The 27844-nt window shown below is 34.6% G+C and overlaps 1 protein-coding gene and 1 long non-coding RNA gene across 11 annotated transcripts in view; one reads left to right on the top strand and one right to left on the bottom strand.

Moving 5' to 3' along the window:
* Positions 1-27844, bottom strand: part of LOC144293967 (uncharacterized) — a 1010193-nt gene that overhangs the window by 223582 nt on the left and 758767 nt on the right. For all 10 annotated transcript variants that reach the window (XM_077865362.1, XM_077865366.1, XM_077865384.1 and 7 more), the window contains one exon: positions 1897-2030. In XM_077865362.1, coding sequence (XP_077721488.1) covers positions 1897-1917 — 21 coding nt within the window. In that variant the 5' untranslated portion in view covers positions 1918-2030. The remainder of the gene's footprint in view (positions 1-1896; positions 2031-27844) is intronic.
* Positions 2019-17029, top strand: LOC144294046 (uncharacterized). The gene is made up of 3 exons (XR_013361449.1): positions 2019-2169; positions 6570-7033; positions 16686-17029. It is a non-coding gene; the product is annotated as an uncharacterized LOC144294046 (long non-coding RNA).

Below are 27844 nucleotides of genomic sequence, written 5' to 3'. Positions count from 1 at the left end.
CAATTATGTATTACATAATCACATGTTTATTATATCCCAAAACTTAGCAGAATACAACAACTATTTTATTCCATTCATGATTTGGTGGGTCACGAATTTAGGTAGGACATAGCAAAGGGGCTTATCTTTTCTACAAGATGTCTGTGTCTCAACTGGGGTGGCTCAAACATCTGGAACCGGCTAGGATGGCTCAGCCCGGGGCCTCTGTTCTCCCTGTCTGTGCGATTTCTTGGTTCTTCACAATGTTCTTGCAGGTGCTGGCTGGGAAGCCTGGCATTGCTTGGGGGCTCACCATCCACTTTCTTTCCACTCAGCCTCTCCTTGCTATGGTCTTAGGGAATGTATGGTAGCAAGAAAACTTCAATGGGTAATCCCACTCAAAAGAGGGGCAAGAGGGGAAAGTAGTAGTCATTGGTGCATAACAGTTCTGAAATTCAGCCAGGACAACAATGTCAGTTTCTTAATTAGAACCCAGTCCTGCTTTCTTTGAGCTGGTTCCTACGATTTTAAACTCCACTCTCCAGCTTATTGGCTCCAAACTCTTAAGCATCCTTCCTTTTCCATAGGAAGTGATCCGTGTTTGCAGCTGTTGAACTTTCTCACTCTGCTTTCTGTCTGTAGTAAGTTTGGGACTCTATGATATTTTTCTTTTGAACTGACCCTCTATCATTTAATATAGGTATCAGTGTTTCCACAAATATAATTGTCCTAAAAAACATTGTGGTTTTCTCAGGAATATTATTGATGTTTATTAGACAAAAGTACATCACAAATGTCTCTGAAATAGGTGGCTCTCTGTCTTGGGCTGAAAGTCAGGGTGCTATGATCTAACACCCTTAAAAGCCATAAGAACCCCCTAGGAAAAAGGGTGTAACAGGTGAGCTTACAGCTTTGTTGTCCTTGTTGTCATCTTTGTCTATTGGAGAGGGTCTGTGAGGAATATCATTAAATCAATTGCCAGTCTCAATAAAGGGTTCAAGCTGCTTTCCTGACTCCATCTTTAAAGTGACATGATATTTTATTAGTAGGTTACCAGGTGGATCATTACCCTGAGGCCATTTCTTACTTTGTGAACCTTATTCTAGATGGTCAACTTTCCTTTACCTAACTCTACAGTCCCTTTAATGCTGCTAAAAAGTAAACACTTCCTCCATAAGTTTATCTCTTTTCTCATATTTTGTCATATGTAGTTAGCAGCAGTCGGGTAGCACTTTTACCTCCTTAACCAGATCAATGAGTTCTTTAGGTAACTGTTCTGTTTTCTGTGTTACCCCAGGTAAGGCTAATATTTCTGCCAACACATAACGTAAGCTCCCTTTTCCCCATATTCCAGTAATAATTTCTATGTCATCCTTTAAGACTTCGCTGACCCATAAGTGTCCTTGAAGCCTCTTGCCACCACCAGTCGCAAAGTGAATGTCTCATGTTTTAGTTTTTTTATGAAAATCAACCCAGTTCTGATTCCAATAACTGTATCAGTTAGTATTCAATCAGAGATGCAGAAGCACTATGTGTATATATTGGGGAAAAAGAAGTGTATTATAGAAATTAGGACTTCCACAATTCCACAATCATGAGAGAAGCTAGAAATGTAAAAAGTAAAAAAACAAAAAACAAAAAAAAAAGGAGTCAAAATTTCAGAGAAAATTAACTAGCCATCCGTATCAGAGTTGGTTCTTACATGGAAATGTAGAAGCTATGCATATCCAGCTGCAGAGTTGGGATCACAAAAGGAGGCAAATGTAAAAATCCATGCAAGGTTACTGGTTCTTCTCTGTGAGCTCACAGTAAAATGTCTGGTGGTGAGATTCGGGCTATTGTTTGCCACAAGATTTGGCAGTCAGGAAGGAGAACTAGACACAGAGATAGGAAGGGAAAGGAAAAATGGGAACGTACCTGCAGCTGTCTGTCTCTCATTGCCTGTGGTTAACAATGACCATGAGGGTATAGTGACTGTGCTTCGCTTCCATCTTCTAGAACACATATCACTTTTGGCCAATTAGAATGTAGAACATCCAGGGAAGGAGCTTCTAGAAAACAAAGTTCCCCCACTTAATCAAGTTAATAACCAAATGGCACATAACTATAGTCACTGAAGAAAGAAGATGAAAATTACAAAAACATATAAAGAAGTAGAATAAAAGTTATTCATATAATCAGGACTGAGAGGTAAATGCTATTAACAACATATCTTTACTCTGAAACACTTCATTTTATTATAGAGAATTTAACATCGGCAACATAGTGATTATGAGATACTACATAGTGATTAAGGCCCAGGTTTTGGTTTGCTTAGCTAGGTTCGAATACCAGGTTTCTCATTAATAAGTGTATGACCTTTGAACAAAACAATGAACATCTCTTTCTTTTTTTTTGTTTTGTTTTGTTTTGCTTTTGTTGTTTTTTTTTTATACAAAAGGTGGATAAAAAAGTAGAATGTATCTGTGGTATAGCCTTGGAACAATGTCCACATCCTAATCCCTAGAACTTGTGACTATGTTAGGTTTCATGGAAAAGGAGCATTAAGATTGAAGATGAAATTATGTTTGCTAGGCAGCTAGCGGACTGTGAGAATGGGCGTAATTATATCCTGAATTATCCAGGTGGACCCAATATAATCACAAGTATTTTTACAAATAGAAGAGGCAGGAGAGAGACAGGAGTTGTCGCTGTGTGAGCAGGACACAGCCTAACCTTGCTGGCTCTGGAGATGTAGAGAGACTGCCACAAGGTAAGGCTAGAAAGAATCCAGAAAAGGGAAGGAAACAAATTAACTCTAAAGCCTCCAGAAGGGCATAGCTCTACCAATACCCTGAGTTTAGTCCAGTGAGACCCATTTTGGACTTCTGACCTCCAGAACGCTAAGAAACTTGTGTTGTTTTAAATCACTACAAGTTATGCTATTTGTTATAGGAAGAATAGGAAATAAATACGATACATCCTGGGAGTGTTACAAGGATTAAAGGAGACGATACATGTAATCATGATTAAAATAGGTCCTCGCACATGGTAACTGCTCAATACATGTGATTCTTTGCTATCAAAAATTATAATTTTTCCATTGATCATATATTTATCGTATCTTTATCTATATAAAATATCTCTCCCAAGTTGTAATCAATTTCTTGTTATTAGAAAAACGCTTCAATGGAAAAACTAAACGGATACTTTGTCTTGATGCCTATTATGGACTCAGCGGCTAATATATTATCAGACACATAGTAGGGGCTTTGCAAATATTCATTAAGTAGATATGTGAAAAAATGATCAACATATTTGTGCCTATATATATTTTCACATTTGTCTTTTGTCTTTAGGCTAGATTCCCAGAAATGGTATTACTGGATCAAAATGAGCTGAACATTTTCATGCTCTTTATACCTACTGCCAAATGGATTTTCAGAAAGGTTACACCAATTTACACTCCCACAGCATTGTATGAATGTGACTTTGTCATCCTACCCATGCTAACATCAAGTATCCTACATTTTAAAATCTGATAACTTTTTGCCTATTTTTATTCCCTCACTTGCAGTTTTGCTTATTTATAATGGTGAAAAAACTCATTAATGATTTTACTATTTGCCTTTTTAATAATTTCTTTTGTGAATTCTGTCATCATTTTCATATTACAAATTATTTTAAAGATAAGTAATATAAGAAAGATATAGAAAATTAGCTCTCATGAACTTTCCAGCAAAGTTTGGCAAATATAACAATATTACAATATTAGCTTCAATTATTGATTTATTTATTTTTGAAACAGATTATGATAGCTATATTTGAAATATCTTCTACTCTCCCTTTTCTGTTTCTCTCTCCCTAGGGAGTATTTCTACACATTTTTGTTTATGTTTTTGTACTTTCATGTGTTCACACACTACACACATGCACACACAATTAGTATGAATTATCTATTTCCTTTTCCAGCATGCTAGTATTTTTCATATTCACAAATGAGTACTTTGTGTCATAGGATTTAAATCTGTCATATTTGCTATACACATTCTCCTAGTTAGTCATTTTAATTTATTTTTAAATTGATTTTCAACACATTACACTTATTTGATAGTATAGAATTGTATAGAATTAGTATTAAAGTTACATGGTTTTCATTCACATATTTAGTTTAATGGCAAAGCCTTAAGGTGGTAATTTTTAACCCTTTCTGATTCATGATTTCTGATCTTAAAATAAATTGCCATAGATGGAAGCCGATAGCAGCTATTAAAATCTGTATTACCTGATTATCTTACATGGAATTTGTAAAATTTAAGATCTCTTTAGGTCTTATATCTTGATTAATTCTCTTTTTACAATATTAGCTTATAGTGGAGGCTGAAATGATAGCAGTGTCAGTAATTCATCAAAAGAAAAACAAATTCCAGATATGTTCCAATATCCATCAAATTTTAAGTAATATCAGGAGAACACACTTTTTCTGAGCTATTAAAAAGAAAGAAGTAAAACATAAGACTTTCAATGGTAGACTTCCCCAATATTAATGGATAGGACAGAAATCATTCAACATTGTTTAAGGCTGTGAGATCTTCATGAAACATAAAAATAAATTTAACCAAACAGATGTAAGGTATAATAAAATGACTCCTAGTATATACAGACAAGCGATTATAAAAAAGAATTATATTTAGGACTTGTGACTTAAGAATAAAAATATCAGACAAAATTTTGTCAACACTTCCTCTAAGCCAGTAACATCTAATCAATGGGTAAAAATCTAGGAATCACCTTTCCTTGAATTTTCCTTAGATGCAAACTACGATAAAAGGGAGGCAAACATGAGCCACTATGTTGTTGTTGACATTTGTGTAAAAGGACATGATTTCCTCGGGCCCCCAAGAACATGTAAAAATATGACCCTTGGACTAAAAGAAAAGTGTAAGTTATAATTTTAAAATCTTTCATCAGAAAGTGTGTTCAAGGTGAAATAGTTATGTTTATAGATGTCCAGAAATCAGAAGGCACAATCCAAAGATATATTTCCAGATTTGAAGAGAGCAATTATCTAACATAAAAGTATTTTAAATTTCTGAACATATGCACACAAGACAATAAAAAACTGCTGCATCTAATGTTATCTCTTTGACCAGAGATACAATGAAAGCAAAATAAAAATTAGAGGATGAACAGCTAGAAATTGGGTTTAGCTGATACTATCACACAGAAATATTTCATTCAAAAATGTGAACTTTAAATAGATTTCAATAAACAACCAGGCACAATTAAGTCTATATTTGTAAGTAAATGATAAATAGAAGAAATTAAAATGTGCCTTTGGTGAACTCTCTGTTAAGAAAGTGCAACCACTTAACCTATTCACTCTGGTTTTAAATCAGTGCCCTTCAGCTTTCTCTTAGCCAGCTCTGCTGGAAACTGGCAAAGAGCACAAATGGAGACTAAACTTAGATTCTATTGCTTTCCTCTAAAAACGACTCATCAATTTAAAATACTTGGGCAGATGAAACTGACAAATGGCTTGCTACACTGCATACACCTAAGAGCTATGAAAATGGTATTAATTCGCTTTTTATTCCTCTATTCATGTAATAAGAAAGGTTACAAATTTCCTAAGAGATAGGGCACTATTTTGGGAAATAGTTTCAGGAATGAAAACATTAGAAGGTAGGCTATTTATAACTTTATATAATCTGATGTAAATATGCACTGGCAATGGGATAGCCATTCAAGCCAGACTTGAATTTGAAAACTTCCTACTGTTATTCAAAAAGTTTTCCACTGTTTCATTACTTTCATTTTTTTTCTTTCAGGATTAAAGTATAAGGCAGGCTATCTTTAGTAACCTGACCTAATGGTTTCTTTTATCCACTCCTTCCCAAAAGCCCACCCCAATAGAAAGAACCTTTCCCAAGTGTCCTGGGAAGAAATCTCCTTGGGAAATTCTTCAGAAGGCTATTTAGAGAACACATGGTGACTGAAATAGTTTCTGAGGAGAAGCACTGGCTTTTCTTGAGGGAGGGACTGTCTGGGCCTCCTCTGCCAGATTCTTCTGTGGATAGTGCTTTGCTCTCTCTGGTCTTTAGCTTGGTGGAACTTTATGTATTCCATTAGATTTACATAATTTATTTTTTTACAGGAAGAGATTTCATATTCAATACTCATTTATAGTAAGAAATTTGAAAAAAAGAAGCAAAAGGCATAAATTGAAGAGAAGGGATGGGGAGATGTGATGGGAATTCAAAAAGTTTAGAAAGCGCAGAAAATACAGAGTTTAGGGTGCCGCCAACTGGACACTCAGATGGAGGCTCCTAAAGGTCTCTATGACACTTCTGACAGCTGCTGAAATGTAGAAAGGTGAACACGTATTTTAATATATATATGCCTCGGGTGAGATCTGGCCTGTCTGGCAGAGATTATAAAATATGGGAGTTGGAATTTTTAATTACACTTGTAACCTACATCTTACATATTTTTAAAGAGTTTTTGTCTCTAACTCATTAGTAAATACATTACCCTAAGAACAATAGAGTTCTAAAGATACTGACTTCATTTCCAAAAATGAGATAATTTCATTTCATTCTTTTTTCCAGGCCACATCCCTAACTGTGGACAGTCATTTGTGCTGCAACAGCCATGATCTTTTCAAATAAAGCTTACATTTTTATTTTTTTTAATTTTTTTTAAGCTTACATTTTTAAAAGAAACTTTGAAATTGGATTTATCCTAAAGCTTTCCAGATAATCCAGTTGTCCAGATCTTGCAATTAATCATGAAAATAACATGCAGAAAACGAATAAAGCATGTAGATGAACGTGGAAACATCAACTACCCATCCTACACTAGCCTTGATTTCAGAACTAATGATGGGAAATACCTTGCTGATGAAGACTGATAATATCCAATTCAGGTATTTCCATCAGAAAGACAAAGATTCTCCAAATCAGATATTATCTACATGAAGAAGGAGACGCTCAAACGACAAGCTCAGCTCCTGACTAATTGCCACAATAAGACAATGTCTGCCTTTGCTGCTAGAGAGCTAAATTGGCACACTGTACGTACTTGTTGGAATTAAAAGATGGCTGGGGGGGAATACAAAAATATTCTTATAAAAAAAGTTAGGAGGTAATCTCGTTATAAGTTTTCCAAACTTCCCTACTGAATGTTTGTTCCAAACTTTATTTAAATAGCATGTTACAGCGATACCTCATTTACATGGTATGTCAAAGTGTTATAATTTCCACATTTCTAGATTCCCAGGTCCAAGACAGCATTGCATAATGAAGGGAAAGGTTACAAGATTTCTAGGAATGAATTTCAGTGTAAATAATAATCAGTTATTTTATCAACCTTCCATGGACAACGAGGTATCTATGATGTGTTGGCTATTACATAATCTTTTTACCCTCTGTGGATTTAGGTACTTTTAGTAAACATGGAAAGGAGATTCATTATACTGTGGAGTATTTCTTTTTTAATTCTGTTACTTTTTTTTTTTTTTTTGCATTTGCGTTTTATCACAAAATTCATCTAAGCATAGAAATGGTTGTTTCTCATTGGGGAGTTTATCTGCCAAAATGTTATTGCTATAGGAAATGTATGTCACATTGGATTATCACTTGGCACTATCAAGCCAGAACAGTGTGAGCTTTAAACTTGGTTTAAAGAAATCTAATTAGTATCAACTGAAAAAGAAGATCCCTAAAGATATTTCTTTCTTACTTTCCCTAATATAAAAGGTGATTTGTGATAAAATTGTTAATCTGTAATCATTTTTACTACTCAAAACTAAAAGTGACGCTTTCAGAACATATTATTCTTAGTAATAGGCAAATATCCTTAAAACAAACTTAAAAATGTAGAGGGAGATAATGAATGAATAGAAAATATTATTCCTAGTGAATAACAACCATGAGGGCACTGGTGAATGAAAATATTATAAGACTCTAAGGCGTTTGATACTGTTCAGTACAGTTCTCCACACAAATTTAGTGACGTTTTATTTAGTCAACCAATAATTTATTGAGTAACTAGTATGTGCCAGATACTGTATTAACAAAGGAAATGCAAAGATTTACACATATATGTACTTACATGTAGACATACATACATATCTGCACATATATACACACATTTATACAAGGATACATATGTGTTTGTGCACACACATATTTGCATGTACACACAAGTAAAAGGATGAGATTAAAAAACACACAAAGAGCATGCTCTCCAGAATCTGACATACTTGAATGTTCTTGAACAATGCTGAGTCTCAATTTTTTCGTCTATGAATGGGATTGACAATACGGCCCGCAGAGGATTTTAAGTATTAAAAAACAAGAGTGCAAAGAATTTAGCTCAGTGTCTGCCACATGAAAGCAAAAGAGAGCATAGTTGTTGTTATTATTTTGTTTTTTTTGGGAGACTTCTTGGAGGAGGAGGTGTATAAGCAAGCATTGAGAGATGGGAATATGAAGAAGTTCTATTTAAACAAATGTAATGTGAGTATATTGTAAGTAGAGAAGGAAAAAGTCATTCAAGAACAGGTATGAACTTCTACCACCACCAAGTAGTATATGAAATTTACTATTCCATGTGAAATACAAGAGAATTCTAAGACCAAAAAGAGGGTATTTTTTAAAAAGAAGAAATTACTGTTTACAATGAAATAAGTATGTCAGCTTAGATCTACCTAAAATACACTAGAGAAATTAAAACATAATTAGTGAGGAAGATATATTATTTATTCAGGAAAGTTTAGTGAAGATGAGGAAAAAACAGGAATTTAAAGCATCATTCATAATTTGAAATTTAAAAATCTATTTCTGTGATTAAAAATATGAAAATATTTTTGTTTCAAGTGGATTCTAGAATAAACCAATTACATATACTCCCCTGTCCCCACTCCTCCCTCTCTCTTTTTAAACTAAAATTTCACATTTCTGCTTATTTATGTTTCTTCTATTAAATTGGCTTTTCCAATACACAAATCTTATCCTTTGGGGTGACTGCTTTCAGGTAAGGGAGAGGTGAATTTATATTTAAATTATGAGTCTTTGTGGTATAGAATTTCACCTATATATTATCTTAAGGACATGAGTTTAGGCAGGGTCACTCTGAAAAATTTCTATGAAAGCATTTCACAGAGTCAGCTTTGAAGCATCATAAATGCTCTGGCATGACATCTGGGGGTGGTATTTTGAGAACAGCAGACTTCTGTAAAACACACACACACACATACACATTTGTAACTCTCTATTCTATCATAGACAAAATTAGGTAGGAGCTATTTTACACATATATAATAGCCAAAAATAGGAATTGATAGAAAAAATAGATGATAGAAATAGATTAGAGATAGAGGTGGAAATGAAAATCCATTTTGCACAAGCTGCTCATTCATGAGCTCTGGCTACTTAGGGTCGGTCTCCTGAGTCTCCTGAGTGTATAACTTAATATCACTTCCTCTTACAGATCATTGCCTTCTACTTATTGAGTCAAAGTGAGCTAATGACTTTATTGAATTTTATTATAAGCAGTTTTACGAGAGTAGACTTATACTGGCTTTCATCCTTGAATTATGCCCCTGCCCCCGCAACATAACTCTCCATGTTGAATTCCTGACCTTTTTAATAGTACCCTCTCAAATGCCAGCCCTGCCAGGAAGTCCTTCCTGATGCTTCAGACATTTTAGGTCCCTGTAAATTCCCACAGCATTTTGTTTGTACTTCTTGAATGATAGATGTTTCATGTCTCTCTCTCTCTCTCTCTTTTTTTTTTTTTTTTTTGGTTGGGAGGAAGGTATTCCTTCCCTTTCTAGAAACACTTTGTAAGAAAAACTGGCATATAATAGGACCTTGATAAACATTTGTGGAGTTGTACTGAATTGAACTAAATTTGTAGACAACTTGTAAGCTGATTGGTTTAACAGTACCTTTCTAAAAGCCCATTTATCCGCTCTATTGATAGTAGTTACGCACTATCTTCCTAATTCTAGTTATATGTATACAGATATAAATAAGCTCATCACTTCATGTATTAGAGTCACTAATTTTTCATTAGTTTTTCTGAGTATAGGCCTGCCATTCATCAACAACGTTATGGTAAAACTTTCATACTAACGAGCATCTAGCACTATTCATTGCACTCTATGCAACTGTCATATTTTAAATGGTGTAATGATAGGAAGGCACAAATCTTTCAAGTACTTTTTATCACCCTATTTACCCATATTCTTCTTTGTTTTGAGGTAGCAACACTAAATAATATATATATATCACTATATAGCAATGTAAATGTTACCATCATGACTGTCACCCAACAAGTGTATAATACTTTAAAACATAATAGCAACATAGCGAAGAGTTAAAACAATTTCATTGATTTTTATTCCTAGCTCTTAATGCATCACTGGTCTTCTTCCTTTCATGAGTCAATTTCCTTTACTACTCTTGCTCATTCAGGAAAATTTTTTCTATCATAGTTCTGCTACCATCACTAATAATTAAAATGTATGCGAATATCCTAATGCTTAGCTACAGTGATATTTCCAGAGACAATGTCAATGGAATTACCATTTGTGGGAAACTGCCTTATACTTTTGCTTTTCAAAAGTCATTTTTGGTACTCTCCTTTGATTAAGAGTCCATGCTTCACTCAAACAGAAGTCTATCCTGAAATTCTGGTCCATTACATAATTTTCAGAAGCTGGAAGAAAGGCATTTGCATCATTTCTGTTCCCAGATCTGTTCAATATATACTTCCAGTCTGTCATGCCTGAAATTAATTTTTTACAATCTGGATCTTTACTATATGCTAAAAATTCAGTACAAAAAAGGACCTCCTTCTGCAGAGAATATGTAAGCCAGAACATCATGTTCCATCTTTATAATGAAACACATAGTTCCTATCAAAAGGCAAATTTTTTTGTTTCAAAATGTTTGAAGAGAATAATGCTTCAAAAGATTTCAAATAGTTACTTTTATGAAAGTGAAAAGATTCCTATGTCAAATATATTTTACCCAGATTATACAATTTTTTGTATAAACTAAACAACTTTTTATTTACTTAAAGCTACAACTCCCTCTGTATTTCATGCTTGTGAGGTTGGAAAACAAAAGCAAATAATCCTAAAAATAGTTTCTCTCAAAATGCTCACATTTAAGTGAATAGCTATTAAAATGCAAACTAATTGTTACTATCTATCAAGTTTTAAACAAATAATATACCACTTTGTCTGTCTAGTTAAGAAGCTTATCACCTTCACACCTTAATATTTTGTTTTCCTCAAAGTATGAAATTACTTGTCTGGATTTTTTTTCAAACTAGTGAAGCCTCCCCAAAATAAATGTCAAATATCAGAAAACAAACACGATAACATTCAAAACCAAACAAATATAAACATTCTTATGATCTTTGAAAAATTAGTTACCTCTGAAAGTGTGTTCATTTTTCTGTTAAATGGGAATATAAACATGGGAGGATATGATGAAATAATATACATGAGGGCCAAAACACAGGACCTAGATTAGGTTCTTCTCTTCCTCTTTCTCCTCCCTCTCGGCCTCCCCATTACCTCTCCTCCTCCACCTGCTTCTCTTCCTTTAATTTCCCTTTCTCCTATTCCTAATTCTTCCTTAATTTCAAAAATAGAAATTTTTGAGTCTTCCGAACTACATAGTATTTGACCTGGGTCCAGGATTCAAAATGAGACCTATACCACACATAACCTTTCTTCATCCTAACTTTTTAATTTTCTCTAGAGTTTCTATTAATTCTGCATAGTGAATTTGCTATAGGCTATAAGAATAAAACTTGTTAGTGTTTTTTTCTTTTTTTCTTCTTTTTCTTTTTTTTTTTTTTTTACAAATACTATATTTCTAAATATTTTTGCTTAGTTCTTTGGGGTGCTATATTGTTTGGTACATGGATATTTGTTAATGTGTGGCCTTTATAATTTTTTCAAACTAAATAATAAATAATAAACTTCTTTATAGTGTTTTTTTTTTTGCATTAACCTTTGATAATACTAACACACTCATATTACAGAGTTATACAAAACTTATTAATAAATATTTGTCATTATTCTAGCTATGTGGATTCTTTTTCTCTGGTCCATTTCTTACACCTAGTTAACATTTTTTTATATTCAATCTTTTTATTTTATTATTTGTACTTAATTTTTTTGTACTTTATTTCTATTCATCTTTATATAAGGTTTGTTTCTTGTCATCTTCTGCATATTTTTATTAGTTAGGTTTAACTCATACTTCTTTTTCTACCACAGCCTTTGATGTTTAAATTATCTTGTTTGGTTTTGAGTATCATAAGGCATTACACAAATCCTTGTGCACACTATCTGTATTGGTCTAAACTTTTATGGAACATAAAGAGTATTTCATTTTGTACAACCTCTTTCCCTGCTCTTTTATTTTTTTTACTGATTTTAACTGTATATTTGATAGCGATTCTTTTCTTTTGTATTCTTATTACTGTCGCAATCCCTACCATTTGTTAAAAGTAAGTTTTTGGTTTTTTGTTTTGTTTTGTTTTGTTTTGTTTTTTATTGATTAACCAGCCCAAATCCACTCCCCTGTTATTACTAGGCATTGCAAACTGATCACGAAGGGGCACTACTTAAGTTAACTTGGCTACATGTGGCTGAAAACTCAATTCACAGTGGCTTAAATAAACCAAAAGTTTATTCTTGTCACATCACCATATTCTGAAGGGGAGAAATCCAGAGCTCCTATGCCAGCTTTTCCATGACATTAATGATTTGATCTCCTTTAGGCTTTCTACTCAGCTGAGTTTAGAATGATCTTTTGCCATTGGGCTTATCATTCCAAGCTTGTGAAATGGCTAGACACCAACCAGCATTTATCTGAGTTTTGGGGAAGAAGAATATTAAAACCAAAGATAAAAGATATGTGCCGCCTTTGTCTTTCCCTTTAAAAATGGCTATTTTTATCCATGAGAGGCTAAGGAATGTTGTATTTTATCTGGACATGTTGTTATCCCACGCAAAAATCAGGATTCTATTATAAAAAATAAAGCATTAAAAAATAGATCCTGCATAGGCAGGTAGCAAAGTCTGCCAAATGGACTAACCTCCATGTCAGCATCACAGGATTCTACTGCCCCCCTCCCCAACACTCAGTCACTGCTGATTTGTTGCACAGTGGACTCCTAACTTTGGATAAAACAGACTCTCCTATGTGTCAACTGGGAATTGTGATTCAAAGAGAATAGTTAATCTGTGTTGGATGCTGGAGCTCAGAACCAAGGCTGGGGCGTTCAATATCTACCAAACTAAATTAGGGACAGTCCAGAGAGAGAGAGAGAAAAGAGAAAAAAAACAAAATTCTTCTCTAGAAAATTTCAGAGCTTTAACAACACGTTAACTTCAGTACACAAAGAGCAGTTCCTCTGTCCATTTCTTCAACATATTACCCTTTTTGTTCCAAGTAGTTTGACAGTGTTTCTGTTTCCCAGTTCAGATATGCAAAGACTATGTTATTCTCTCTTGGCATTTTTATTTAATTTTGTTTTGTCTTAGAACTTCCGTTTAGCAGCAATTTAAACTCTGTGGTAGGGATCTCTGGGTGGCGCAGTGGTTTAGCGCCTGCCTTTGGCCCAGGGCGCGATCCTGGAGACCCAGGATCGAATCCCACGTCGGGCTCTCCTGGTGCATGGAGCCTGCTTCTCCCTCTGCCTGTGTCTCTGCCTCTCTTTCTCTCTCTCTGTGACTAACATAAATAAATAAAAAATTAAAAAAAAAAAAAACTCTGTGGGAGCAGGTATCCTTATGTCAGTTCAACGTTGCATTTCCTCAGCTTAGTATGCCATGTTATCAGTAAATATTTAATGAATAAAAGCTTTATATAAACTAAGCATCCCCTAATTCTTTTTACTATTCCTTTGATTTTTTGATGGCTTCACTACTAATTACTGGTTATTTTCTACAGCAGTATTCTCTTTTAAAAGTACCTTTGTTGAAAGATATCTGGACAATGCTCTTAATGGCCCTGCAGAAACAGCTAATTTGGTTGTGGTCAATTATCAGAAAGCATACCTTAAGTGAGAAAGTCTTTCTTTTGCCTTCACACAGGTTAGTATTTGAGGACACCAATGATTAGTATCTGCATTTTTCTGCCATATTCATAAACCAACTGGGAAATAATACAAGGAGGAAGATAGAACTGACAACCAAATTAACATCTCAATAGCAACTATTCAAAGAAGAATTGGGTTGTATCTGTATTCTAGTATACTTCCTAGTGCTGAACCTCTGACTTGGGTATACCCACTCACCCAGAGGTTCTAGAATAAGACAAAAAGCATGCATTACATTATGTGGCCCTTATGAAATAAAGTTAAAAAAAATTAATATGAAGGAACCCAGTTGGGAGAACTCTACCAACAAAAGGTTAATTTTGACATTATGCATTCAGCATATGGCAGGGTTTGTAATCCACCTATTCATGATCTCTACTCTCAGAGTTCCATTTGAGCCATCATTACATCCCTCCATATGTTTGTAGAGAAGAATATGACCGGGTACCATCCTTATTGGGAGGTCTTTCACAAAGTTCTTCATTTCCTAAACAGTCTATGCAGAGCATCTGAATTCCCATTTCCCTTTGGTCCCATGTTTTCTGTACTGCAGAAGGGAACTGAGTGACTTTACAGCCGCAAAGACCACAGTCTCTTTCTAAGTAGGCATTTTCAGATCTCTGATACTGAGACTATTTCCACTGCCTCTTAGGGAATTGTCTAGCCATAATAAATACACTCGTGAAGGAACTTTTCTTTCTCATATGTAATTAACCGATTAAGGCCCAAAGTGTAATCATGTAGAGGCAGGTAATTCTTGAGCCTTATGCAAAAGACTACATTAATTTTAAAGAACTCTCCTCACTTTTTCTTTCCTAATAGTGGATCTGAGTTAGCTGATCTAGAACTGTCTGTCTGGGGATTTTTCTCACAATTTAATGAGAATTTCATTAGTCCATAAAACATATTTGTTAGTCAATTTAAAAGCAGTGATACTGTCTTTAGGCCATTGCTATAAAGACTCAAGGAGCTCACTCTCTGTGACACTCCTCCCCTCTCCCACAATTAAATCTTTGCCTCAGTTTCTCCTGCTTTTGTGTGATCTGGGAAATGGGAAGAGGCCAGGAGTGTTAGGCTGATAGAACCCATACCTATAGAAGAGAAAGAAGCTTCTCTTTCCCCCCAACTCCTTAACTTCAGCCATAAGTTAAGAACAATTTAGTTTTGTATGACATTTATGTATTACTGTCTTGCATTAAGCATTTCAAGGTTAGCCTTCCCTTATATTCTGGCATTGACTTGATACCAACTTCATATTCAGTTTAGATTTATTTTTTAAAAATATTTTCTTTATGAGAAAGAGAGAGAGAGACAGAGAGAGGCAGAGACACAGGCAGAGGGAGAAGCAGGCTCCTGCAGGGAGCCCGACGTGGGACTTGATCCCGGGTCTCCAGGGTCAGGCCCTGGGCCGAAGATGGCACTAAACCACATAGCTGCTCAGGGATCCCTTCAGTTTAGATTTAGATTTGATTAGGCCTCTTGAGTCTTTTCTAACTAAGTCTCTACTCTACTTTCTCCTTTCTCCCCAGTGTATCTGTTGAAGACATTGGATTACTTCTTTCACAGAATTTTCCACAATCAGATATTTCTTACTGGCTACTTATAAGTTCCTACATACCCTACACATTGGAATTAGATCATTAGACTCAATGAGATTCAAGTTTGAGTTTTTGGCAAAAATCCTCCATAATGTATAAAATTTTCAGGTATCCCAATTTATGATATTAATTGGCACTAGTAATCATCACCCAGATATAATTTTTTTAAAGATTTTATTTATTTACTCATGAGAGAGAGAGAGAAAGAGAGCAGCAGAGACACAGGCAGAGGGAGAAGCAGGCTCCACGCAGGGAGCCCAACATGGGACTTGATCCTGGGTCTCCAGGATTACACCCCGGGCTGAAGGCAGCGGCTAAACCACTGAGCCACCCAGGCTGCCCCACCCAGATATAATTTCATTAGTCATTTAAAAAATGGCGATATTCTTCCACTGTATTCTATGTCTGTCATTTTATCTCCTTGTTATTTCAGAAAATTATTGATATCTTCCACATTTCACATGTTTCTTATTTCTATTTCCTGTTTTTGAAATGATGGCAGAACCATTTAATTTTCACTAATTATTTTCAACAATAACTTGAATGGTTCTTCAATAGTTCAGGTTTTGTTTCCTAGCTACTCTGTTCTTTTATTCCTTGCAAAAAAAACAAACAACAACAACAAAAAAAACAACCAAACAAAACAAAACAAAACAACAACAAAAATAACAAGAACAAAAACAAAAAAACCCAGCAACTTGATTAAGCCAGTTATTATTATTGTTCCTTACCATACCTTTTGAATACCTGGCTAAACTTTAGAGACCATGTGTAAGAGCAAATGGATTTGTGGTAAAATGCCAAGTACTCAATTTATAGCTCTAATTTTACTGGGTGAAGTCCTACTGGTGCCATTGCTAAAAGAAAAAAAAATCCAAGATCCAGCTATAAACTTAAGAAATGACTTAGTTGGGGGAACAAAGGAAAGATTCTCTTTTATTTCTTTGATGCTAAAACTTCTGTTCTTGTGTGTGGGCTTTATATTCATTGCAGAATCATTGGCATGATGTATCACATGGATTTGGGATACAACATCAAGGGATTGATCCTACTGAGCCCAGCTCCAGAAATCCAAGCTGTAGATGTAGTTCTTGCAGTTCATACCTCCCTTTTTCTCAACACATGACTCCTGGCAGCACACCATTCCAAAAAGGCTGCCTAGGAATCTGAATGACAGAAGACACTGTTTTTTGGGTTCTATCCCATTAGGTGAGAGAATCTAGAAATTCTTGTAAGATTTGGAATTTTGATTTCTATCACTGTTTTAAATAACAGTTAAGGATTATTTTTCTCTTTTAAACTATTTCATGGATATATTATACAAGAAAAAGGAGATTTTGTTATATTTGCATCTTGTAAGAACACTGTATTTATTTATAAAAAGCTATTTATTTTTTAACATGCATCTATTGTAATTATTTTACCTTTACATAAAACACAGATTCTCTAATATTAGATTATTACTTTTGTACTCCCCATCTTAGTTTGGTAAAACTGTCCCCCTTCTAGTCAGTCATAACAGAAAATTCTTTTATCCTGCACTAACACAGACTGCTGCCACATTAGTGGTCAAGAAACCCCCAAGAACACCAGGGGTTTCATAAAGTCAAGACAACTCTTTCTGTGTTAAAGGTTAACCTCTGGTCTTTAGGGCATGCATCAGAATTATCAAAAAAGAGTTAATTGGAAACAGTGCCTAGAATACAATTCTGAATATCATCCTCATTTGGCATAAAATAGAGTTCTCTTATTTCCTACCTAGTTTCATTTTGATTTTGAAAAAAGGAAAGAACATTTCAACTAATAAAGTGATCAAAAGGCCACCTTCAGAATAAGATCATTTAACACTAGTAAATTTACAATGTAATGCGTAAGTGTAATGTATAAGTAGGTTTCTCTCCTCTCTCTTTCCTTTCCTCTCTTCCTCCCTTCCATCCATATTTCCTTCCTCTTTCCTTCCTTCCCATTCCTTCCTTTCTTTCTATCTTCCTTCCTTTCTTAAAGTTTGAACTCCACATTTTGTGTTCATTCCTCACTTAGGGGCAAAATGGGTTAGAATACGGAAATGTGTGAAAATTGTATTCAGAGTTGATCTGTATAATGAGTCATCATCTCCCTTAAGCAGAGAATCAGGATGTTAGATTTTGCTGACTATGATTATTGGTTTGGAATCTCTTCATTCTGGCTCACTATTTTCTCATCTTTAAGGTCTTAATCTTTATCAGTATTCATATCACAAATATTGAACTCAAAGGACTTGACCGTGGCCTAAAAGACTTCAACCCCAGTTTCTCTAGACCTGTGGACCTCTAAAGAGAAATGAGAACTTTCTTTTCTAAATGCTACTAACCTCTGTTGCCTGCATTACTGTATTAACTTGTTTAACTATTCAGTAATAAAATGTTGGTGATAACAGTTTTATTTAGTCAAACTGCCACACTGAAATTTAAAGGGATGAACTCATTTTTCCACAGTGCTAATAATAAGTAAGCCAAATTAAGTAAATTCCTTTATCTGATGTTTCCAATTTTTGCAGCAATAGTATCTCAAGAGAACTGCATCCAATCATATAATGTATGTTATTTAGTGACCTTCATCACTTTTCAGCCACCTATTCTTTCCCTTTTTTGTATTTTCTCTTCCTAAAAGGTTAGAGTTTAGTCTTTCCTCTCTCTGCTCACTCCACATACACATACACGGTTAACTCCTAACATCATCTCACCTACAGAGTATCTCCTGAATCACTTTTCATTTGTTACATTGTCAAATGTGCAATATATTTAATTTTTAAAAAATATTTTATTTATTTATTCATGAGAGACAGAGAGAGAGAGAGAGAGAGAGAGAGAGGAGAGGCAGAGACATAGGCAGATGGAGAAACAGGCTCCCTGTGGGGATGTGGGACTGGATCCCAGGATCCCAAGGATCAAGCCCTGAGCTGAAGGCAAACACTCAACCACTGAGCCACCCAGGCGTGCCTACAATATATTTAATTAAAGCAAAAATGCTACCACCACCACACTGAATTTATTTTGTTTGGTGAGATTACATTAAAATATCCTAAGTTCGTGTTTGTGTATCTTCCCTAGTATTGTCTTACTCCATGCCTTGAGAAAATTCAGCTTGCCTACACTCCAGATTTTGGAAAAGCTTCCTATTTTTCTGCCACAATTTTCTTTCTATACCACTTTTTGTACCACTTTGCTACTACAGTTATCCATCTAACTGCTAGAAATAATTTTGTCATCCCCTCCCATGAAATCTTTACTTAACTGCCATTTGCACAGAGATCTCCTTAGTTTTATGTAAACTGCCTGTGGAATCTACCCCAAACTTGGATTTGGAAGATGTTCTTATCCACAGTCTACACAACCCTCCTACACTCTTATTAAGAGGCAAACACAGGCCCAGGTAGAATTCTGGTTTTACATCTGGCAGGAAGAGAGGTTTGATATATTTCAATGTCAATTGTGGGGTTACTCTTTCAGAATAGCCTATAAAGACAGACTCAAACAACAAATCCCAAAACAAAGCACTTCAGCCTGGAAACCTCACATCTCAAAACATCTCAGAGGGGTGGTCCAATGGAGGTATAAAATCTTTTGTGGTTTAAAAGCCAAAGTAAGCCCAGGCAATGGAGTCTAACATGGGTGAGAGTCAGCAGATATGACCATCTTAAACTTTTGAGCAGCCACCTTCATTAATTTATATTTACCCAGAGAGATATTAAGTTGATGAAGGGTCCTGGATTAGAAAATGAATACTGAGAGTAAAATGATCTCTCGCATTATATTAGTCAACCTGTGGTGCTTTAACAGGTAACTCTGAAATCTTTGTCACCTAAAACAGATATTTTTTTGGCCTGCAGGTTTGCAGGTTAGCTCAGCTTTACTCCACACATCTTATTCTAGAACCCAGGCTGCAGGCAGCCATTATCTGGGATATACTGGTCTTCTGGCAGAGGGAGCAAGAATCCAACCAAACCATGCAAGCACAATTAAAACTTCAGCTGAGGGCATCTGGGTGGCTCAGTGGCTGAGCTCAGGTCATGATCCTGAGGTCCTGGGATCGAGTTCTGCATTGGGTTCCCCACAGGGAGCCTGCTTCTTCCTTGTGTCTCTGCCTCTCTCTGTGTATCTCTCATGAATAAGTAAATAAAATCTTAAAAAAAAAAAAAAAAGCTTCAGCTGAGAGGGTCTATGTCACATTCATTGGCAAAAAACAAGTCACATGGCTAATCCTGACAATGAGGTAGGAATGGCATGGTAACAGTGGGGTTGAATTATACTTGTTGAGGGGAAAGAATAGATAACTGAGAACAATAATAAAATATATCACAGATCTCAGATATACCATACCTTATGATTCATTCCTATTTCTCATATAGGATTCATCATTTCAGGAAAATATTATTAATATTATTAATGCTAAGCCTTGTCTTAGAGTACTTTGAATATTTGGCATCATATGGACTCAGATTACATATGACATCAGGTAATCAGCAATAATAGACAACTTTTAAGCACTATGTAGTTATTTTTTAAAAATTATTTGTGTGCATACTCTACTTAGATTACTGGATCACAATCTAAATTTTCCAGACAATTATATACCGTATAAAAGGCCTTGTAGTGCATCCTGGCAAGCATACTTCTTCATTTCCTGAAATTAAAGTGCCTTCAAATATGATTTTTCAACACTTTTTCTCTTGTGCATGGTTGCCAGTGAGTACACCAGGTAGACTTAACATATACTATCAATATACTAGATTTTCCTAATATTTTAGGAAAATCCCCTATACTTCCAGGCTAAGTGAATGTCATACTTTATACAAATTTATATGCAATGATCCACAAAAACATTCTTTACAGGTATTTACTTATCATAATATTATGAACACAGATTTGAGACAATGCTATTATACCATATGCAAAACCTCAAAATAATTACATTACTTTGAGATTCAGGGTGGATAACCAATTCAGAATAGCAAGAAACTCTAAAAACTCTGAAGGATTTAATAAGTTTTCATGAGTTTTTACTGAATATTTGATTTTTACTTTCAAGTTTAGCTATTCACATATGAGTTTAGCTGTTCATATATACGAAATTAAACAGAAATTAGACTTTCTGAACTTCTGATAGTATAGTTAGGCATTAGACATACCTCAGAGTGGGTTGGAGTAAGGCTCAACAGGGAGCTCACTGGAGCAAAAAATATAGGTGTATATATATAAATAGATAAAAAGATAGATTATGGTTAAATAAGAGATTTCCACTGAATCATGAAAACTTAATCCTTTTCTTTACTCTAATTTGCAAATTTGTTTCCATGAGATTTTCTCATTTTTTAGTCCCTTATCTTTGTTATGTTGATCCTGCTAGAAGTCATGACATGTATATGAAATATGAGTAAAAATGCTATTATTACATTTCCTTCCTATATCAGGATGGTGAAATTGGAATTGTTTAGTTTTCTATTTATCAAGAAGAATCTCAGGATGGAGGATTTTTTAATCAATTTATGTAATTATCTAGTTTGTGGATTATTCCCCTGGTGCTTAATTTGCTAATTTCCTACAGACTGAATGAAATCTATCTGTTGTGTTGTTAATTGGACAGCAATACAAAAAGAAGTAAATATTTTCTCTATCCATTTTGCTACAGGATAATTGCACTAATAAAATTTCACAACAAATCATTGGTTGGAATTCTTGAATGAGATAATGGCCAAGTAGAGAGAGAACGTTTTACTTTGCTTGGGTTTTCCTGGATAACTCTATGTTGTGTCCTATAGAAAATTTTGCTACATGTTTTTCGTTATTTGATTTCAGGATGCATAGTAATTTTTTTTTTTAGGATCCATAAGAATTTTAAGGTCTGCAAATCACCAGATTTGTGATTGAGCATTAAAAAACTAAGTAAGTAAATATTAAATATTTAGTAACCAGAAAGATAATCAGTTAAATACAGGTTATGTGACAGATACAGAAAAAAGCTACTAAAAGACACATCACTTATAATATCTTCTTACTACCCCCTTGCATGTTCTTCTGGGTGGGAATTGCTTAGTTAAGAGGTCCCTTCCTGGGTGGCAGGTAGAGAGTACAATAGGAAGATGAGGGGGTGAATTCAGGCTTCAGCTACCTACAAAGGAGAAGGTAATATCTGGAAGACAGAAAAAATGAAATGTAAGAAGAAATTAGGAAGTTTGACAAAAGAGTGAAGAGAAAAGTGAATACAGAAATCCAGCATGGGATGGGACACATCAAAGGGATGTAAGCACCAACCTGAATGATCTCTCAACGATCAAACTTGGAACAATTTGAGCAACAAAATAAATAGTATAATTTTACTGGCTTTGCGGGTTGCCATAACAATTTACCACAAACCGGGTGGTTTAAAATAACAGAATTTTATTTTCTTCCAGCTCTAAAGTCTAGAAATCTGAAAACCAGGTGTTAGCAGAGAATGTTCTCTGAAGGCTCTAGGGAAGGATTTTTCCTCTCCTCTTTCTTGCTTCCAGTGGTTGCCAGAAATCCTTGGCATTGTGGTTTATAAGTCCACATCATTCCAGTCTCTACCTCTGCCATGATGTTCACTCCTGTGAGTATGCTAAATTTCCTTCTTATAAGGACAGGACTGATACTGGATTTATGATCTACCCCAATTCACTATGACCTCATATTAACTGGGTTAAATATGCAAAGACCCTATTGCCAAATAAAGTTACATTCACAAAATTGGATGGACATGAACCTTTAGAGGTATTATTCAAGCCAATACGATGATATAAAATTGTAGCTCAAGGTATAAAACAGATATATATGAATATATACTGGCATAAACAAATAAATGAAATGAATAAGTGGGGAGAAGAGTCAATCATTACTTGCAAAAGAATTCTAAATACACATGTAGATACTCCTCTTTAAGAGGTAGAGCATATTTCCACAACCTCCTCCACCACCATCACACCACACACACACACACACACACACACACACACACACACACACCTTGAATATGTGATGTATTTAGTAACTCATCCAAAGAATATAATATGGAAACAGAAATCATAGTAGTTTACAGAGGAGAAATCTGGCAAACATGGCCTTACCCAAATGATCAAGTTAACATCACCTTGATATGTCATATGATAACATGCACACCCTAATATAAGGAAGGAAATTCACCTTCTCTAAAACCCATAACCCTCAGACTAAACATGAGAAAAATATCAGAGAAGACCACATCAAAGGACATTCTACAAAATACCTGATCAGTAATCCTCTAAAATCTTAAAAACATTAAAAACAAAGAAAGATGGAAAAAATGCCAAAGATTGAAGAAAACTAAAGGATGATTGAATGCAAGATGGCATTCTGAAATCAATCATGAGACAGGAAAAATAATATTAATATAAAAACTAGTGAAATCTAAATTAAGTCTTGAGTTTAGTTAAAAGTGATGTACTAGTGTTGACTTTTTAGTTTTCACAGATGTACCATGGCTATGTAAGATGTTAACTTTAGGGAAACTGCATGAGGAAAAGAGGGGAACTCTACATTCTCATTTCTACATTCTCATTGAAATCTAAAATTATTCCAAAATGTAAAGGTTTATTAGAAAAGGCACCTGGTATTTTTTAAAAAGAAGAAAATTTGAACAATTGTTTGATGCATGAGACCCTGGGGAAAGCACTGCAGAAGGAGTTAGTTTAAAGCAGATTAACAGTGTTTGTACAGTGTGCTGTGCCTTCCCTACTTTCTTAAAAGATGACAGATATTACTTTATTTTAAAAATCATTTTCCTCGGATCTCAGTTTTTCTGATGTGATTCTATACTGATATTGACCTTGAGGTGGGAAGCAAAAACTTGTTTTGATTACATATAAGATGCGAAAATAACCCACAACTTTCATTGTACAGTTATAAGCATCAAAGAAACGGAAGCTATCTTATAGAATAGTTTAAAACAAACTTGTTATATCAAAAATTCTTAACACAACAGAATTTACCTCTGCCCCTTCTGTGATTAACAATATTATGGCATTTTATCTTAAAATGTTAAATGAAATTTCTATTTTTTTCAGTTATCTGATGAGATCGGGCGCGTTCAGGGTGGTATGGCCATATACTTTTTTCAGTTATCTGATATCTTTGAGTACTCTCATTTTTCCAATTCTTAGGCACCCTAAATAGTTGGGCAGTGTGAACTCTCTAAGATCAAATTATAGAGAAGTCCAGTCAGCATTAATAGCCAACCTCTCATAAAAAAGTCTGAAGAAGAACTAGATATTTTCTATACAAAATGTGCCTTAGTTCTTGAATTAAATCCATTTGAAAATATGAAAACTAAAACCTTCCTTTTAATCCATTTCACCTCGCCTTGTTAAAATTCACCTACTACCAAATATTAAACCTCTCTACATCAAAAACACAATCATATGTGTTAGAGACACCCATTTTACCTAAAGTAGTTACTCAACTATTAAAATGATTTTCTAGAATGCACTGTAATTGTAACTTAGGAAGAGAGTTTGGCTTTTAGGAATGTAAGAATTGTGAGAACTGTTGTTGTTAGTACTATAAAGAGAAAAGTTGAGTATCAGTATATCAGGGCTTAAGTTTCAAAGTTGTACTTTAATCATAACTTTAATGCAAAGGCATTATTAGGTGTAAGCTTAATTTAAAATGGATATTCATATAGATAGAATAGCTAGAAAACATTTAAATAGTTATATTTATGTACCACTTCTCCCTCCCTTTTCCTTTTTCTCTTTCTTTCTTTCTTTCTTTCTTTCTTTCTTTCTTTCTTTCTTTCTTTCTTTTTTTGTTCATTCAAGAGACAAAAAGCATGCATGCAAGTGGCGGGGGTGGGGGGATGGGGAGCAGATGGAGAGGGAGAGAATCTAAGCAGGCTCCACACCAAGAGTAGAACCCGATACCCAACATGGGGCTGGATCTCACCACCCTGAGAACCAAAACTGAGATGGACATTTAACCAATGGAGCCACCCAGGCGCCTATATGCACTGCTTTTATACTATTTTGAGACAAAAATATTTCTCTTCAAGATAAAAGATAGAGACTATAATGATATGTATAATTTGCGAGATATTTTGGACAGATCAGCAATAGAAATAATGACTTTTAGGTTATTTTAGCCTTGAGTAGTTTAAATTATCATCACTGTTTTGTCATCCACCATTTAGAATTTTAGTCTACAAGGTTAAGACCCATAATAAAAACATCTAACCAAGTTTATACTTGCCTTTTCTCCTGACTGGTGATGGAACAAAAGATAATCATGGGGGACTGGGGTAAAAGGATGAGGAGGTTTCCCACACATCTAGACCTCTGTGAAGGCTAAGACAACCACTGGTAGGTCCTGGACAAAAGGATTTGATTTGGGAGACTGACAGAAGCACATGGCGATGAAAATACAACCATGAGGGAAATATAAAGGGGTACTGAAGATTAAAAAAAAAAAGTAGAGAGCAAACCGAACTAAGGACCATTCAAAAGGAATTACTGTCTTGAGCAATCAGTTTAAAATAGCATCAGTACAATTTTATTTAACCTTTAGTTAAAAGTCATTTCCTACCACAGAACCATTTTTTGTTGGTCCCATGGGTTATCCTCTCAGACAGATTTAATGGAATTTCTGTGTGAAATGTATGTACAACCCATAGACTAATTTCTAACACTAGATTTCAGTGGGGATTAATGTTTGGTGCCCATCAATAATATTAGTAGCCATTTTGAGAAGAAAGACCCCATGTATTTGATCCTTTCTGTTTCTTTTTTACCATTATGTATCTCTTAAAATAACCAGTTCCTAGGGGTATATTATGATAGTTTTCAAATCTTTACTGAATCATTTGTCAGTGATCTTCTAGTTGTTAGGAGAGTTCAAAAAGGTATATAATTTAGTTAATCTCCATTAATTACTATAATTTCAATTGACTTTAAGAAAATGTGATAATTGAAAATTATACTGTGATGGAAAGAATCATCAAGAAGATTGGCCGAGGACTGGCATAATAAATAAGGTTTTGTTTAAATAACTGAAAATGGCCTAAATATCATTTATTATGTTTTAGCAAGAAAATGGTATATTCACTAATCATCAGTTTGATTCATCTCCATATCATTGATTATTGGTATTTTATAATTAACAAATTAAAATTCCTCAAAATGATATCTGTCTGAACTGAGAAACAGAATCTTTATAAAGACAATTTTAATTTTATTAATTTTGATATGGTCAGATAGTTTTGTTTTATAAATTGATTCTTAAAAAATAAAAATAATAAATAATAAATAAATTGATTCTTGAAGGATAAAAATGTAAATTATTAGAATATTTTTGAAATTCCTTTTTTACTGAGGTATAACTGATATACGTCATTGTATAAATTTAAGGTATACAGCATAATTATTTGACTTACATATATTATGAGATGATTACCATAGTAAGTTAGCATCCATCATCTGATGCAGGTATTAAAAAAGAAAAATGCTTTTTTCCTTGTGATGATAATTTACTCTCTTAACAATTTTCAAATATATCATAGAGCAGTGCTAACTATGTTCATCACATTCTAAATTACATTCCTAGTATTCATTTACCTTAAAACTAAAAGTTTGTACCTTTTGACCACCATCATCCAATTCCCCCTTATGCTCCCAGGTTCTGGTAACTACAATTCTGATTGTTTTTCTGAGGCTGTTTGTTTTCATTCCACATACTACATGACATCACACAGTATTTGTCTCTAACTTATCTCATTTAGCATAATTTCCTTAAGGTCCATCCATGTTATTGCAAATGGTTGAATAATATTTCACTGTAAACATATACCACAACCTCGTTAGCCATTTACCCACCGACGGACACATAGCTTCTAAAATCCTTAAAGGTGTTTAAAACTGTGAGTTCGATTTAATTATTAAGTTACTTATTCAAGTTATTTTTCCAGAAAAATTAAAGGTAAACTTAATCTTCTAGTTCAAAATGGTCAACTGAACTCCAGTCTGTATTTTCTTTCTCTCAAATTTTCTGAATAGAAATGATGAATTAAAGTGAATGATACCATGACCATGACACTCTGGGAAACAAGAAATGTGTATCATCAGTGAATCAAAATTTTATAAAAATTCTGGGATGATAGAGAACAAATGAAAGATGACTGGTGGAGAAATGAAAGATAAAATTCAACAAAAGTCATGAGGGATCTCTAAGGTGAATCAACAAACACAGAGGACAGGGATAGACCAGGCAGCAATTCTAGGTCATTGTTTAGTAATCTGCTTTCCAAACAGCTGGGGAAGGTGAGCTCTTCTACTTCTACGGGTGTAAACAGAGCTATAGTTTGGCAGCAAAGGCTTTTGCTTAGCAATGAAAGCCCAAGAGCTGTTCTGAAAATCAAGTGGGCACACGCAAGTGTTCCTAAGAAAGTTATCTTGTAAAGATGCTGCTGTCTGAGAGGGAAGTTGAGCAGACCTCAACACACCTCTGGGCTGCCACGGACACCCAGAAAAAAAGAGATTTTAAGTAACAAAATGCACTCCATTTGGGGAATGGAATATACTAGGCCTGGAGGAGGTTCCTGTTCTGTAACCTGCTTTTTTCCCAGGGATATATCAAAGAGACTGACCCGTTTAAACATTCCCCTGACTTTCCCTACTTATGCAGAACCTTTGTTCAGCTTGATTCTCAATGAGGGGAGTGGTGTCATGGGAAACAGTCCTGAACTAGAGTATGTGCCACCTACCTTTGCTATTCAGTACAGCCCATCATTTGTAAATGTGACTACACATCCAAAAATCTTGAGAAAGTTGAGGAAAACCAACCATATAAAAGATGAACATGAACCAACAAAAGCAAACTGATCCATTTGGCCTTCAGACTACGGGAAGTGGAAGAAGACTTTTCAGCAGGGAAAAGATCTGATTTGAATTTTGGGGTGATTATATTCACTGCAATATGGAAAGCTAATTTCAGGGGAGCTAAACTATAAGAAACCACTTTGGAAACTGTTTCAGTGATTCAGGGGGGAAATAATGGTGACTGGAGAGGATGTGGTAAAGAAACTCAGGAATATAACAGAGGTTTAAGAAACAGACATGGTGTTCATCAGAAGTA

The sequence above is a fragment of the Canis aureus genome, chromosome 2 (assembly GCF_053574225.1).
Source record: "Canis aureus isolate CA01 chromosome 2, VMU_Caureus_v.1.0, whole genome shotgun sequence".
Lineage (NCBI taxonomy): Eukaryota > Metazoa > Chordata > Mammalia > Carnivora > Canidae > Canis > Canis aureus.
Note: the sequence above shows the minus strand (reverse complement) of the source record. Positions and strands in the feature narration are given on the sequence as shown.